Genomic DNA, 14,724 nt, shown 5'->3' on the forward strand with positions numbered 1-14,724 from the left:
CCTAAGTCATTACAAATGTCAAATATTGTTCTTGAAAGGATATATGCTTTTTACAAAAAATCTATGAGCCATTAACCATCACCCGCCTCTAAAATCTTAGAATAAGCTAACAAAAATTTGGCCTTCAGTACCAGGGTGCACAGAGTTCCATAAAAGCATTTGCAAGGTGAGAGATTAGGCCTCCAATTCAGTCAGTCTAACTAACCAACCAAAATCCTAAACAGTGCAAAACACAAAAATACATTACTTACTATATATTACTTAGTATTTACTATGACTATTATATGCAAAATTAAATTGTCACGTGTGTGCATGTCTGAGCATTCTACAAATTTATTCTTGCTTTCAACCAAAGACACAAATGTTTACAATATCTTATGCTACAAACAAAATATAATCTAAATCATTATAGTACATACTGAATTTTAGATTCTACAAATGATAATTTAGAAGTTTAACACAGGTGATAAATAGGAATCCTGGTCTCCACAGATGATAAATGTTGGGTCACAGACTATCACATCAATAATTTTCAATGCTATCTATCCAATGAAGCAAAGCTAAAAAGTAATTAGAAACCAGTGGTGAAATTGTTTATGAATAAATATTTATTCATGCATGTTTATGAAACTAGTCTTTGAATTTAACAGAGAATCAAAACTGAACTCAATGTTGCCTTAGAGATGTGTAACAATGAAGATGCTTTTTATCAAACACTGAGACACAATCAACGTACTGTCCAAAAGAAGCTTTGACCGTCTATAAGGCGTTTATATGTAAAGTATTGAATTCAAGGTTAATTGAAAACAAAATGTGATTCCAGTCTCAGGGCAAGGGGTAGACTTAACCCCTCCTCAAGGTGGCACTTGTGGGGGACGCCCCTGCCAGACGGAACCCCACCGGGGACTCGGCCAAAGCCCCCGCCACAAGGCGGGGGCAGAGGCCTTGGCTTTGGGCGGCCAGTGCACCAAATGGTGCCAGGCCCAGCCTGCTGGCGGCCCAGTGGTGAGCTCTGGGGTTTTTATGGTATGAAATAGCTGCTTAGGGACACCCATAAGTAAGGCCAGCGTTAGTGTAGGTGAGACACAAATTTCTGGTGATTCCCAGGAACAGGGACATGAAACCTTAATGCAAGCATGGGACTGAGACCTGAAGGTTTGAACTGAGCAAACCTTAGCCCACAAGCATGATTGGAAAACAGGGTGGAGCTCAAGCCATGCCCAGCTAGGTTTTGGCACCAACGGGTCTATATGAACCACAGAGTTGAGCCACGGTGTCTAAGGCAGGGGTCGCGACAGGTGGATGGGGCTGCGGTCGGGTCAGGATACAGTTATCATCTCCCTTGACACAAGTGTGGACTGGAATAAGACATACCGGGCCGGGCCAAACTGCAACACCTTCTGGTGCTCTGGAGGACCAGGGCAGATGTGGGACAGACTAGGCTAGGTCTCAACCCCAATTAAGCCATATACGAGCTATCTGGGAGTGTGGACGAGCCGTGGCTGGGCTGAAACATCCAACAGCAAGAACCAGAATGGGATGAAGGCCAGTTAGGAAAGGCTACTGTTCCTGCTAGGACATGAGGTGAACTGGCACATGGACCCACTGGTATGCACAAAACCTGGTACTTGGAGGGGTTCTGATGGAGGAGCCCGGGCAACTCCTCTGGCAGGACACAGACCCTGCAGGTCAGCGCAAGAAGCATGGAAGGTAACAGCCAAGAGGTCATGGAAAGTGTCTCACTGGCATACATTTGGCATGGTTCAGGGGCAGACCAGGCTGAATCTGTTCATGTCATCCACTGGTAAATCCAAATGCCAGGACAGAGTGTGGGTCGAAACAGGTCCGGCCGCGACAAAAGCAATACACAACTTGGAATGCCAAGGTGAGGTAGCCTGAGCCGGATGCAGCAGTGCCCAACCAGCACACGCAAGAATCAGGAAGGGAAGAGGCAGAGCTGGCAGGAAAATAAGGGGTGGTTCCCTAGCTGAACAGCTACTTCCACTGGGGAACATGAGCTGGGTAGGGGGTAGACCAGACCAGGCAGGGCCACAACAACTGCGTACCTCATATGGACCAGATCGGGCAAAAACCAGGCTGGGCTGACTATTCCCACTGGTGCAATCTACAATCAGAGTGGGTGAGGGTTGTTGGGGCTTGATCGTAGCATCGGCTGGCGGAGGCTGGTACAGGGGGCTAGTCATGTCGAGTTGAACCACAGGGCCACCTGGAGAGGGCATAACCTGGGAGTGGGAGCGACCTGGGAGGGAAATAGTGGGCTCCTCCCTCTTGGGTGATCACCTTCCACGGGAGGGCACGGGAACTAGGACAGGGGCTAGGGTGGCTAGACAGACCCCCAAGAACATCCATGAGGGCTGGATTGATGATATGGTTGGATGGAATAAGGTCACAATACCCGTTGACATGTATGTGAGCAGTAGGGAATGTGGGACAGACCAAACTAGTCTGCCATACACACTGCCAAGCCAGGGTAGGAGGTGGACCCAGTTGGGGTTACTGTGGGTCGCCCTGAGTGGGCTGCAGCTCCTACTGGTTTGTGTGAGGGCCGGGTGTGTCCTGGGCAGAACCAGGCTGGACTGCAACACCCATTGGTTCCAGTGGAGGACATGGAGACAGAACCGACCCAGCAACTGCAACCACCAGCTGATCGGGGCGATGGACTGTGCTGGGTCCTATGCTTGCTAGAACACGCAGGAATCTGGACTGGGAATACCTCAAAGTTTCTTTGAGGATCTCCCCAGTCAAGACACTGGACTCAGAGTCCTAACCAAAAAAAGACAGAACAAGTCAATCAACAACCTCAGCTATCTGTCGGCAGCGAAATACTGGGCAAATGGAGACTCCATAAGAGACTGTGTTAATCAGTGGATTCTTCAACGACCACATCGAGCTTAGAGTGGCGAGACTGGTAGCGATCCATGAATGGTGAACTATTGGAACCACTTGAGTGAGTATCTCAGATCATGCCCCACATCCGGGACTTAGGGTGGGTGGGAAACTGGGTGGGACTTCTCCCTCTATATCCCTCTTTACCTCAGATACATCAAGGAAGCGGTATGGAAATGATAGTCTTACCCATTTCCCTGTAGCCCTTGAACCGTTTTTTACCCTAATTAACTATGTAAAGATTATCAAAATATAATGAAAACATAGATTAAAAACATGCAACCTAGTGAACCAAAACAGTCAGTAAGGTCAACTTTTTCTTAATAGCTCTGATTATAGGGCCTGGTGCAATAGAGTAGTGGCTAAAATCTTCGCCTTGCACGCCGGGATCTCATATGGGCCCCAGTCCTAATCCCAGCAGCTCCACTTCCCATCCAACTCCCTGCTTGTGGCCTGGGAAAGCAGTCAAAGATGGTCCAAAGCCTTGGGACTCTGCACCCGCACAGGAAACCCGGAAGAGCTCCTGGCTCCGGATCAGCACACTACTGACCATTGCAGTCACTTGGGGAGTGAATCATCGGCCAGAAGATCTTCCTCTCTGTCTCTCCTCCTCTCTGTATATCTGCCTTTCCAATGAAAATAAATAAATCTAAAAAAACCCAGCTCTGATTACAAGATAAAAGTATCACAACTTAAAATTAACTATGTGGAATAAAAATGGCTAATTGGATACACTCATATCTAAGACTATATACATCAGACTTAAAAATTTCAAAATTAATGAAATACATTAATTTCTAAGAAAATGGGATTCTAGAAGTTGGCCAACGAAAGTAGACACTCCAAAGAGTAATTACAATAGGCTTTTTCCATATTTCCACTCCACATTCAGGTTGTTATAAGTATGAGTTCTACCATACCATCAAAAGACATTATATCTTTAGAATTTTTAGCTCAATTAAACTATTTTACAGATCATTCCGTAAGATTTGCCTAATGCTGACACCAAAACTAGGCATGTGCGAGTCCACATGATTGCTCATCACCCACACAGACAACACACAACCACCAATCAAAATCAACTGTGAATAAACGTAAAAAAGCTTAAATATTAGTGAATCAGGGCCTAGCATGATAGCTTAGCACCTAAAATCCCGGCCTTGCACATGCCGGGATTCCATATGGGCACCAGTCTGTGTCCCAGCTGCTCCCCTTCCCAACCACCCCCTGCCTGTGGCCTGGGAAAGCAATCAAAGACAGCCCAAAGCCTTGGGTGCCCAGTCTCACATGAGACACCCAGAAGAAGCTCTTGGCTGCTGGCTTTGGATCAGCTCAGCTCTGGCCATTGCAGCCACTTGGAGAGTGAACCAGTAAATGAAAGATCTTTCTCTGTCTCTCCTTCTCTCTGTATATCTGCCTTTCTAATCAAAATAAATAAGTCTTTAAATATATTAGTGAATCAAAGTTGTGTATTAACATTAATAAAACATGAGCAAGGCTTATCCTACAAATGTATCAAGTAACAGTAATTAAATATCATCTCAATCACTGTCAAAAATACATTTGATATTCTCCAAATTAACTTTGAATTTCATTGCAGTTTCTATCACAATCCCTACAGGATTTTTAATAAAATTTGGCAAATCATTTCTAAAGGTCATGTAGAAGATGAGATACACAAAAGGATAGCTCTAGGATACAGTGGGTTTAGCCACTTTCTGCAAATATCAGCATCCCATATGGATACCAATCCAAGTCTTCCACTTCCAATCTAGTTCCCTACTAATGTGTCTGGGAACACAGAAAAAAAATGGAGGGGGGGGCTTGGGGCTTCAGTCAGTAAACCAATGTACCCACATGCCCACATGGCAATCCTGATTCAGTTCCAGGTTCCTGGTTTTGACCTGGCCCAGCCCTGGCCATTACACATACTTGGGGAAGAGAACCAGCTAATGAAAGATCTATCTATTTGTGCAGATATCTACACAAATATATATATATATATATATACACACATATGTCTATCTCTCTCTCTCTCCTTCCCTCCAGCTCTCCCCATCTCTCCATAACTCTGCCTTTCAAATATTAATAAATCTTTAAAAATAAAAAAATTGTGGGAATAAGAAGCATAAGAGAATTATGTCTCTAATAACAGAAAAGATTAGAAATAAAGGAGAAATGAGAGGAGTTTCATGTAATAAACACCAAGGAAAAACAGTATCAAGACAAAAGAGACTGTAGTCATCAGGAACTACAAAAACATCAAAAAGAAAATGTAGAAAACAATCAGTATTGGGGAGCCAGACATCCTGCATTGAGTGGCAGGGAGGAAAAAAGGACTACATCCCCAAAGAGTCTGAGAGCTAGTTTGAAAGATAAAGGTCTTTAAACTGAATCACCATGGAGCTGTGGACCGAGCATGAACTTCACCTTGCTGGAAGCAGAAATGCACTATAAATTTAGAGCCCTTTTGCACAGCTCTATTCTTACTTTACAGTTTCACTTTAACAGAGTGTTTGTTCTTGTGTAACGCCAGACTTCACAGTGCTATAAGACCTGTAGTATTTCTAAATTCTTTAAATGGCAGCTTACATCATAAGGAAGTTTCTACTTCATTCACTATATATTGGTGCATTGCATAACCATGAATTACTCATTCACCTGACTTATTTCTATCTTTTACTTACAGCACAATATTTCATATGACTGCTTATTCCAAAATAGGAAAATGTTAGCCTTCTGAGGAAGACACCTGCTGGAAAAAAGTTTGAATGAATAGATCTTTATGAATTTACGAACTGAGGGCACTATATCTACACAGGTTACAGAGATTATATGATCACTTTTCGAAAAATGGTTTAAACCTTACCAAGTCTCACTGCTTTTAAGCAGAGTTCAATTTATAAATGATTCTCTTACATATGAGTAGGTAATAGAAAAAACACTGATTTTTATGGTAATTGTCCTTTGTTCTTCAGTACAAAGGAACTGGAAAAATGAATTATCTGGAGAAGCAATCTTAAAATTTGTAATTCCAGGTATTTTGCTTTGTTTGCTTTGTGTTCTATTGGCTTAAAACATGTACATGCAACATTTGTGCATTTTTGTTAACACCTTCATGTATCATTGCTTTAACACATTATACATGCTGTATAATAAAACAAGAAAAGAAAAATGTTAAATGGGATCAAATAAATATAATGAGAAAGTTCTAGCTTTGTTCTTCATCTCTCCTGGACTACCTTGTCATGTGCAACTCGGCTGAGAAAGCCCTGTCTAAAAGCACTAAGTTAGTAAACTGCAGCACTTAGTTGAAATGCTGCTGGAAATCAGGTCTGAGCATCAGAGATTCAGTCGTCTTGATGGAGCTTAGGGCTCTTCACTTGCAGCAACCACTTGGGCGGTTCTAAAGCAAGTTGCTTCAACTCCACACTTTGAGAAACAACCCAAGAGGCAAGATACAGATCTCCCGCCATGCTTATGACACAGCAGTACAGGCAGATGAGAGATGAAGCAAGGCTCTGTTCTTCATACACACCACACACTCACTAGGGCTTTCTAAGGGACGGTTACAACCATCACTTAAACCATACCTTCTATAAGATGCGGACCTGTCCAGAAACATTTGCCATTGTCATATACATTCTTATACACACATACAATTTATTATTCAACAGGCTTTCTCCCTTTAAATAGAATTGCTTTTCCTTTTTTCTTTATTTAAAAGACAAAAGGGCAGAGAGAAAGATCTTCCATCTGCTGGTTCACTCCTTGAGTGCTCACAATGCCCAAGGCTGGGCAAGGCCAGAGTAGAGAGCAAGGAACTCTATCCGGGCTTCCAGGATGGCAAGGACTCCATGCTGAAGCCCTCACCTGCCACTTGCTGGGGTGTGCGTTAGCAGGAGACTCAACAAGAAGAGGCAGGACCTGGCCCAGCCACTCCAACATGTGATAGAAGTCTCCCAAGTGGGGGCTTACCACGTGGAGCCACAATGGCCAGTCCACTATTCTTTTAAAGTATAATTTGTGTGCTTTAAAATTGTAAATACCAAAAGCACTAAGCACTTTCACAATTTAAATACTTTCGAGCTCATAATCATTCATGGCTCGCCTAGGACATGCTGGGTAGCAAAGGAAGCAGCCTGGAATTTTGGGAAGGGCACAGCTTTTACAATTGCAAGACCTGGTTTTAATGCCTGCTTTTGTTGCTCGGTTCATTTGGAACAAGCCAGCTTTTCAGCATTTCTAGGTCCCAGTATCCTTATCTGGGCAACATGATTCCAATTGGTAAAGCCTCTGTGAGCAGTAAATGAGATGAGTGTGCCATGCTGTAAGTTATGACTGCAGTAATAACAGTATCCCCCACACTTCAGCAGTAACTGCTTCCAAACACAAACATTTGATCTTGTCCTCTTTAAAAATTCATTTTTAATTTCCCCATGTTCTAAATTACTGCACACACAGGCCCTGAAGAACAGAGCTGGGGTTTTTAAACTTTAGCTCTGCCATTACTTGTCTAGGCAAATGGCATCATCTCCCTAAGCCTCAGTTCCCTCCTAGGGGAAATAAACATTACAAACCTGGGTTTCCATTTATGAAGATAAAATTGAAGGGTAAACCTAAAATGTTTAGCCAGAAACCACTAAGTCATTTTAGTCCTTATCACCATTTACCCAAGAACTTTAAGCTGTATTTGCTACAGCTTGGGCAAACAAGAATCCATGATTTGACTAAGATAACTGCTCCTACTCGTAAACATACACGTTCCTAGATTTTCTCTAACACTCAGGAGATCTTTACCCTGCTTCCAAACTCGCTTGGGGCTCCACCATACCCATACTAGGAAGTCCAAACCACGTGATAGAATACCCAAGGCTTTTCACAACTCTGCCTGCAACACATTTTCTGCTTTTCCTCTTTGTTTACCCTAGCTCCCATGCCAACTCTCCATTCCATATGCCACTTTCCTCACCATTTTCAAAGTTGGCTATATTCTCAAAACTTGAAACAACACTATCTCCAGAGAAGAGTCACTCAATACCACACTGGCATTCCTACAGTTCAAAGTGTTATAGCTCAGACCTTAAAATAAGACTACTTCTATAATACATATTGTGATATACAACAAGGCAATTTGAGGATAAACTAAGCAGCATTCCTGAAACCTTCTTGGGCTCTACTTCACAGCAGAGCCACTTAGATGCAGGATGCAATCCACACAGCACCCGAAGGGCAGCCTGGGAAACTCTCCTTCAACAGGAGCTTTGGCAGCACCCGATTCTACTGGCCAAAAGCTACTCCCAATTCTTTCCACTGGTGACAGCTCAGGTCCATGGTTATCAGAGCTTTATTGGGTATATTTTCCCATAAGAGCAAAGATCTCTAACAACAATCCCATTGACAGTGTCTAAAATCCCAGAAAAGGACAAGCCTTAATCTCTACACTTAAGGAAACCAAATGAATAGCTATCAGAAGAAAGTTTGACTATATAAAGTCCCCAGGAAAAAAAGGCTACCACAAGTCAAATTTTCAGGAGAAATGGAAACAGGTGAGAATACTTTACCCATAAACGTTCACCTTAAGGATTAGTAAATTACAGGGGTTGGCATTGTGGCAAGAGAGGTTAAGCCACCATTTGCCACACTGGCATCCCTTGCCAGAGTGCTGGTTCAAATCCTGCTAATACACCTAGGATGGCAGGAGGGAGAACAAGAGTTCTGGGTTCCTGGCTTCGACCTGGTCAAGCCCCCGCTGTAGCAGTCATTTGAGGGGTGAACCAAATGGAAGGAAGATACCCCCACTCTCTGTCAGTCTTCCTTTCAAATAATTGAATAAACACAGATAAACAAATCTTTGTCTTAAAAAGATGACTATCGTATTTTCTATGAAAGAATGGGAAAAGGAGAAAAGAGCAGAAACAAAACTTCAAAAGACATTTTATATCAAAATACTTACCATCATTAGCTGCACCAGCTGCTAGAAATATGTAGTAGCTTGTGTTGAGATCAAATCTATTCTTCACCCCAGGTAAGGTGATGTTTCTTCGAAAAGAACACTGCATGATGCCATCTGCCAACCTCCAAGACACGCCCTCAAGAACAGCCTGAGAATATACACAGTGGATATGCCCAGCACTTCCATTGATCTTCTCAAATCAAAATATGCTCAAAACCAGACTTTCTCAGCTGCCTTCCTTCTTTTATTATAATTGGCATTTATTTAAAGCCATACATCTACAGACCAAACAGCTCTGTATCGCTAATGTAGGCCACCTCTTCAATATCACCTTTAAGCTTTGAAAGGAGACTGCTGCTTTAACAAACCATAAAATAATTTTTGTGAAATGCAACAAAGAGAGTTTATCTGACCCAGGCAAAAAATCATGTTTGGGGATCAGCATTCTGGCAAAGCAGTGCCTGTGACATCAGGAACCTGTTTGGGCACCAGTCCATCTCCTGGATTATCCACATCAACCCATCTCCCTGTTAATGGCCTGGGATAAAGCAACAGAAGATGCCCAAGTGCTTGGTCCCTGCCATCCACATAGGAGATCAGGATGAACCTGGTAGTTCCTAATGTTGGCCTGAGGCTGGGCTGACCATTGTGACCATGTAGGGAGTGAACCAGAAGATGGAAGATATCTCTTTCTCTCTTTCTCTCTAACTCTTTCAAAATAACTAAAAAAAAAAAAAATTCAGGGATCATCAATCTGGTATAGGGGAATAAATAATCACAGCATCCCACATCAGAACAAAGGTTCAAGTCCTTGCTGCTTGGCTCCCAATCCACCACCTTGCTAATGCAACTGGGAAAGAATGGTCCAAGTACTTCAACATTTGCCATACACTTGGGAGACCAGAAGGAGCTCCTATTTCCTGCGTTCAGGCTAGCTAATGTGGTCATCTGAAGAGTGAACCAATGAATACAACATATTTCTCCCTTGCTCGCCTTCTGTCATTGTGCCTTCCAACTAAATAACTCTTTTTAGCAGGTCATATTTTTCTACAAGAGAAATTTGTGTTTCACACAGATTCTGATTGAGAGAGGGACACAGCTACCAGGCCACTGCTTAAGCTAAGCTGCTAACTACGGAACTCAGAGCTAACCTGCAGTACAAACACTGGGGACAGCCACATAAGATGAACCAGTCAGGTGGAGGGGCCCAAGTTTCTGCCTACCTTTGATTCCATCACAGGGTGACTTCGCCCTGTCAAATGGGAAGGCTGTACATGCACCATCTGATCCTCATGAATACATATGTAAGCATCGTCGTCACCCTGGAAAACAATTACAAATGACAGTTAGCTAAAGGAATTTCAATAACTAAGTTTTTTCCAAAGGATTCCAAATGAAGTCAAATATTATCTGATGGTTAAATATGATTTACTGAAGTGAGCAATTGACACAACAGTTAAGATGTAATTTGGGATGCCCTCACCCATAGCATAGGGCCTGGGTTTGAGCCCTGCCTTCATTTCCAATTCCAGCTTCCTGCTAATGCACACTCTGAGGGCAAAATGTGATGACCCAAGTATTTGGGTCCCTGCCACCCACACGGGAAGCCGAGATTGAGTTCTGTCTCCTGGCCTCAGCCTTGCCCAGGCCTAGTAGTCACAGGCATGTGGAAGTGAACCAACGGATGAATGATTTCACTGGCTATGTCCCTCTTTATGTCTAGCTTTCAAGTAAAAATTTTTCATAAAACACATCACTTACTGTATCCTGAATGATACAATCAATTCTAGAAAACAGACTGACCAATTAGAAATAATTTGTTAGACCACAGAAGTATTCAGATTGTATTATAAAATTAAAAATACAAAAGAAATATAACATGATTATATATTAATAAACCAGTCACTAATTCAATACCACTACTAACACTTGGTATAAACTCACCTTAATCTATTTGTATCTGTACCTGTCTTTCTCTTCCCAAATGGGAAAATAATCATTTCATTACCCTTTTTGCTATTTATTTTATCATGAACATTTTCCAAATATTTGTCAATACATATCACTGTTATGGGGTGCAAGCGAGATCACACCAGACATGTCTAAGGTTTTATAACGGAGTCTATTAACCAAGCTTGGTGATAACAGAACATGCTAGAAACAGATCACAAGTCCATATGGCAATCCAACCCAGTCATAATCCAAAGGGGAACAAATGGTCATTACCCTTAAATCCATCCAGCCAGCCAGCCAAAGACCTATGTCCCAGCTTCCCCAACAATATAAATTTTCCTAATAGACATGCAACAAATAACCTGGATATATTTACAAAGCTGCAGACATTCACCTTTCTTTCGCTTCTCTGCCCACATTCCACTACTGCTAGGCCTCACCTCTCCTGGAATTCCTGAGAGTACACAGATCAGAAACAACATTACTATATCCATTGTCCCATCTAAGCAGTGCACAGGGAACCATGCTCAGGGCATTACCTGTCCTGGTCAGCCAAGGGTCGAGGAGTCAGAATAACGGAAACACCCGACCAGAAAGAGTGAGCCTCCACTTCATGGGCCTTTTAAAGGGGCTTGTGAGGGGCGTGGTTACACAACACAAGGCAATACCCTCTCCACTCAGCTGATAGGTGAGTCACAGGTGGGCAGGAGTGAATACCTATGTGTTGTGAGTTAAGGAGTTAATTGGCGCTCATTGGGATGGGCAGGAACAGGAACTGCGCTTGTAGCTAAAATGACTAATTGGATTCATCTGCATCCAACATCCCAGCTGAATCAGGACTTGGGGGAAAGAGTATACAAGGAGAGGTGAAGGAGCAATCACTGGCTGCACTCCGTAACAATCACATCCTACATGTTTTAATGGCAATGATATGCTTCATTTTCTGAGACTCTTGGTAACTTCCAAGGTGGAAGACATCTTAACTAAATGCTGCTCAACATTGTGCATCTCATTAGACTGAGTTCACATAATCAAAACAAGAATATGAACTCAAGAAGGAATTTTTTGTCACAGCCTAATTTCCTTCTATTCCTTAGTCTCCAAGTCTCCTTAACTCTAAAAATTAGATCTTGCTTTTTAAATTATCTGAAAGCAATCTAAACTGTCAAACTATGTATAAACAATAATTTACACAAATAATCTTGATTTTAGTTATTGTCTATAGTTTGATCTTTCCCATATTTTTTACATAAACTAACATGGTCTTTTGCTGGGGCCTGTGCAGTAGGTATGGATGACAGTAAGGTGTGAAGAGAACAGCTCCTCTGCTTGGCAGTGCCCAGGGAGCTTCCAGCTGTTTGGCAGGGCCCAGCAGATTTCTCTCTGACCACCTTGATGCGGTCTCACCCCCATTTACATGGACACTGAACCACCCCACTAAGAATTCTATAATCTATTAAGGTATTGTTTGCCCCTGTGAGGTGGCTTTTGCAACCAACGTGAGCTTGAGAGTTAATGCTATTGATAGTGTCTTGGTGAGTGGGCCTTTAACTGCGCACAGGAATACAATTAAACCTATGCCATTTCTAGACACCTTATTGTGTACCTACCCATTGCCCTGAAATCTCTCCCAGACATATAACATGCCTTATGGAAGTGATGGGATTATGAGCGGAGACTGCTATGGCAAAAAATATAGTTACAGTGACCTTAAAAGCTAGCCTGTCCTTGCAACTCTTTAGATCATAGAAAATGTAGTTGTTTTAGCTGTTTTCATAATTCTTTACCTAGAGGAAATATTGGGTGATTTTATTAACATCATAGAGATATACTTTTGATTATTGTTTGATTGTTCATGAGGTTTTAGAGCCTGCAGTCATAGGGGGATTTAATGTTTGAAACTTTTTGTCCTAGATCATTATGTTATTTTTTCTATTGATGTATTTCTCCCATTAAGAGATAGATAAGTTGTGAAAATAAAATGTAGTAGGAATGTTTTACTGATTAGTAGGCAACCGTTTGTGCCTTGGCCTTGGAGTTCTGGCTGGCACCTAATGGCTACTTCTGAAGAATGAATAATGGCTTGCTTTAAAGCTGATTATAGTAACTTATAGAATTACCTTTAAGAGCACCTGGTTGACCATGAAGTAAAAATTAGTTGAACATCTGTGCATGCCGGCTTAGTCTGAAGTTAAAAGATAGTAAAATCAAACGTTTGTGCAGAGGCTTGTGATGTGTCTAAGTAAATAAAAAGGACAGCTTCTTGAGCTGGAGCAAGAAGGCACCAAGTGACAGTATCTGTGTCTTTTCTTGTCGCCGACTCCAAGCACCCTTCTCGAGCTCCGAACTCTGCTGCAGCTGAACTCCGGCAGTCTTTAATGCTCTTTACTCATTGAACAACATCCAAGATTATTCTATTACAAACTTTGCTGGAGCCAGTTTAGTGGCATATCAGGCTAATTCTCCACCTACAATCACAGGAATCCCAGATGGGTACTGGTTTGTATCACAGCCAGTCCAGCTCTTTGCTTATGGCCTGGGAAAGTAGCAGAAAATCGTCCCAGGCCTTGAACCCCTGCACTCACATGGGAGGCTGGGAGGAAACGCCTGGTTCCCAGCTTCAGATCATCTCAGCTCTAGTCTTTGCAGCAATCTGGAGAGTAAACCAGAGGATGAGAGAGGTTTCTCTTGTCTCTCCTTCTCTTTCTGTAAAAATCTGCCTTTCAAATAAAAGTAAATTAATTTCTTTTAAAAATTTTGCTATAAATGCCAATATGACTTTCTAACACTTTTATGTTTTCAGATTCAAATTTATTTTCAACTATAGCCTTTCTGGAATTGCTCAACAAAATAATCTCAGGAAAATAACCACTCACTATTATATATCTTATACTCAAAGCAGAATTAGCCCACCACAACATAAGGAATTTGGAACAGACACAATCTAAACCAAGTTATCTAACAAACTATACAGGCCACAGATAACGTGAAGTTTTTGTACAGCTAATCGGCTAAGAATGGTTTCAAGATGCTTCAGATGGTTAAGAAACTTACTAGGACTTTCCATAACAAATATATCAGACTCAAATTCAGTGTCCATAACAATGTTTGGTTGAGACACAAGAACACCTGTTCATTCATAAATTATCTATGGCCTCATTTGTACAGCTTCAACAATTCAGCAGCTGGTTTGGAAAGCACAAGGTCCAAAACTCTAAAACAACTTTTGTCTAGTCCTTTGCTGGAAAGTTTGCCAAACCCCAATTTAAACGGCACATGTAGCAGCCAGTGTTGTGGCATGGTGAGTTAATCTGCCACTCTGGCTGTTGCAGCCATTTGCAGAGTGAACCAATGAATGCAATATTTCCCCTCCCTCTTCTCTCTATCTCTCTCACTAACTTTCCTTTCAATATATAAATGCTTTTACAAAAATAATACCTGTTTTTTAGAATATCTATCATCAATGAGACATAGAAGCTCTTATTATTAAAAATATAAGATAGGGCCTAGCACAGTAACCTAGTAGCTAAAGTCCTCACCTTGCACAAGCCGGGATCCCATATGGGCGCCGGTTCTATTCCTGGCAACCCTGCTTCCCATCCATCTCCCTGCTTATGGATTTGGAAAGCAGTCAAGGATGGCTCAAAGCTTTAGGACCGTGTACCCATGTGGGAGACCCGGAAGAGTTCCTGGCAGCTGGCTTCAGATCAGTGCAGCTCTGGCTGTTGCAGTCACTTCTAGAATGAATCATTGGTCGGAAGATCTTCCTCTCTTCCTCCTCCTTGTACATATTTGACTTTGCAGTAAAAACAAAATAAATCGTGTGTGTGTGTAAAACAAAGGGCCCGGCACAGTAGCCTAATGGCTAAAGGCCTAGCCTTGTACACAGCAGGGTCCCATGTGGGTGC

At 42.2% G+C, this 14,724-nt stretch overlaps 1 protein-coding gene across 1 annotated transcript in view; it reads right to left on the reverse strand.

Annotated features, from left to right (window-relative positions):
- FRRS1 (ferric chelate reductase 1) overlaps nt 1-14,724 on the reverse strand; it is a 51,364-nt gene that overhangs the window by 12,426 nt on the left and 24,214 nt on the right. Inside the window, exons 7-8 of the mRNA XM_040998812.1 lie at nt 10,087-10,185; nt 8,864-9,011 (exon numbers count right to left, since the gene is read on the reverse strand). Of these exons, the coding sequence (XP_040854746.1) occupies nt 8,864-9,011; nt 10,087-10,185 (247 nt within the window). The remainder of the gene's footprint in view (nt 1-8,863; nt 9,012-10,086; nt 10,186-14,724) is intronic.

This window comes from Ochotona curzoniae, unplaced genomic scaffold (genome assembly GCF_017591425.1).
Source record: "Ochotona curzoniae isolate NIBS_2020 unplaced genomic scaffold, NIBS_Ocur_1.0 scaffold_1037, whole genome shotgun sequence".
Lineage (NCBI taxonomy): Eukaryota > Metazoa > Chordata > Mammalia > Lagomorpha > Ochotonidae > Ochotona > Ochotona curzoniae.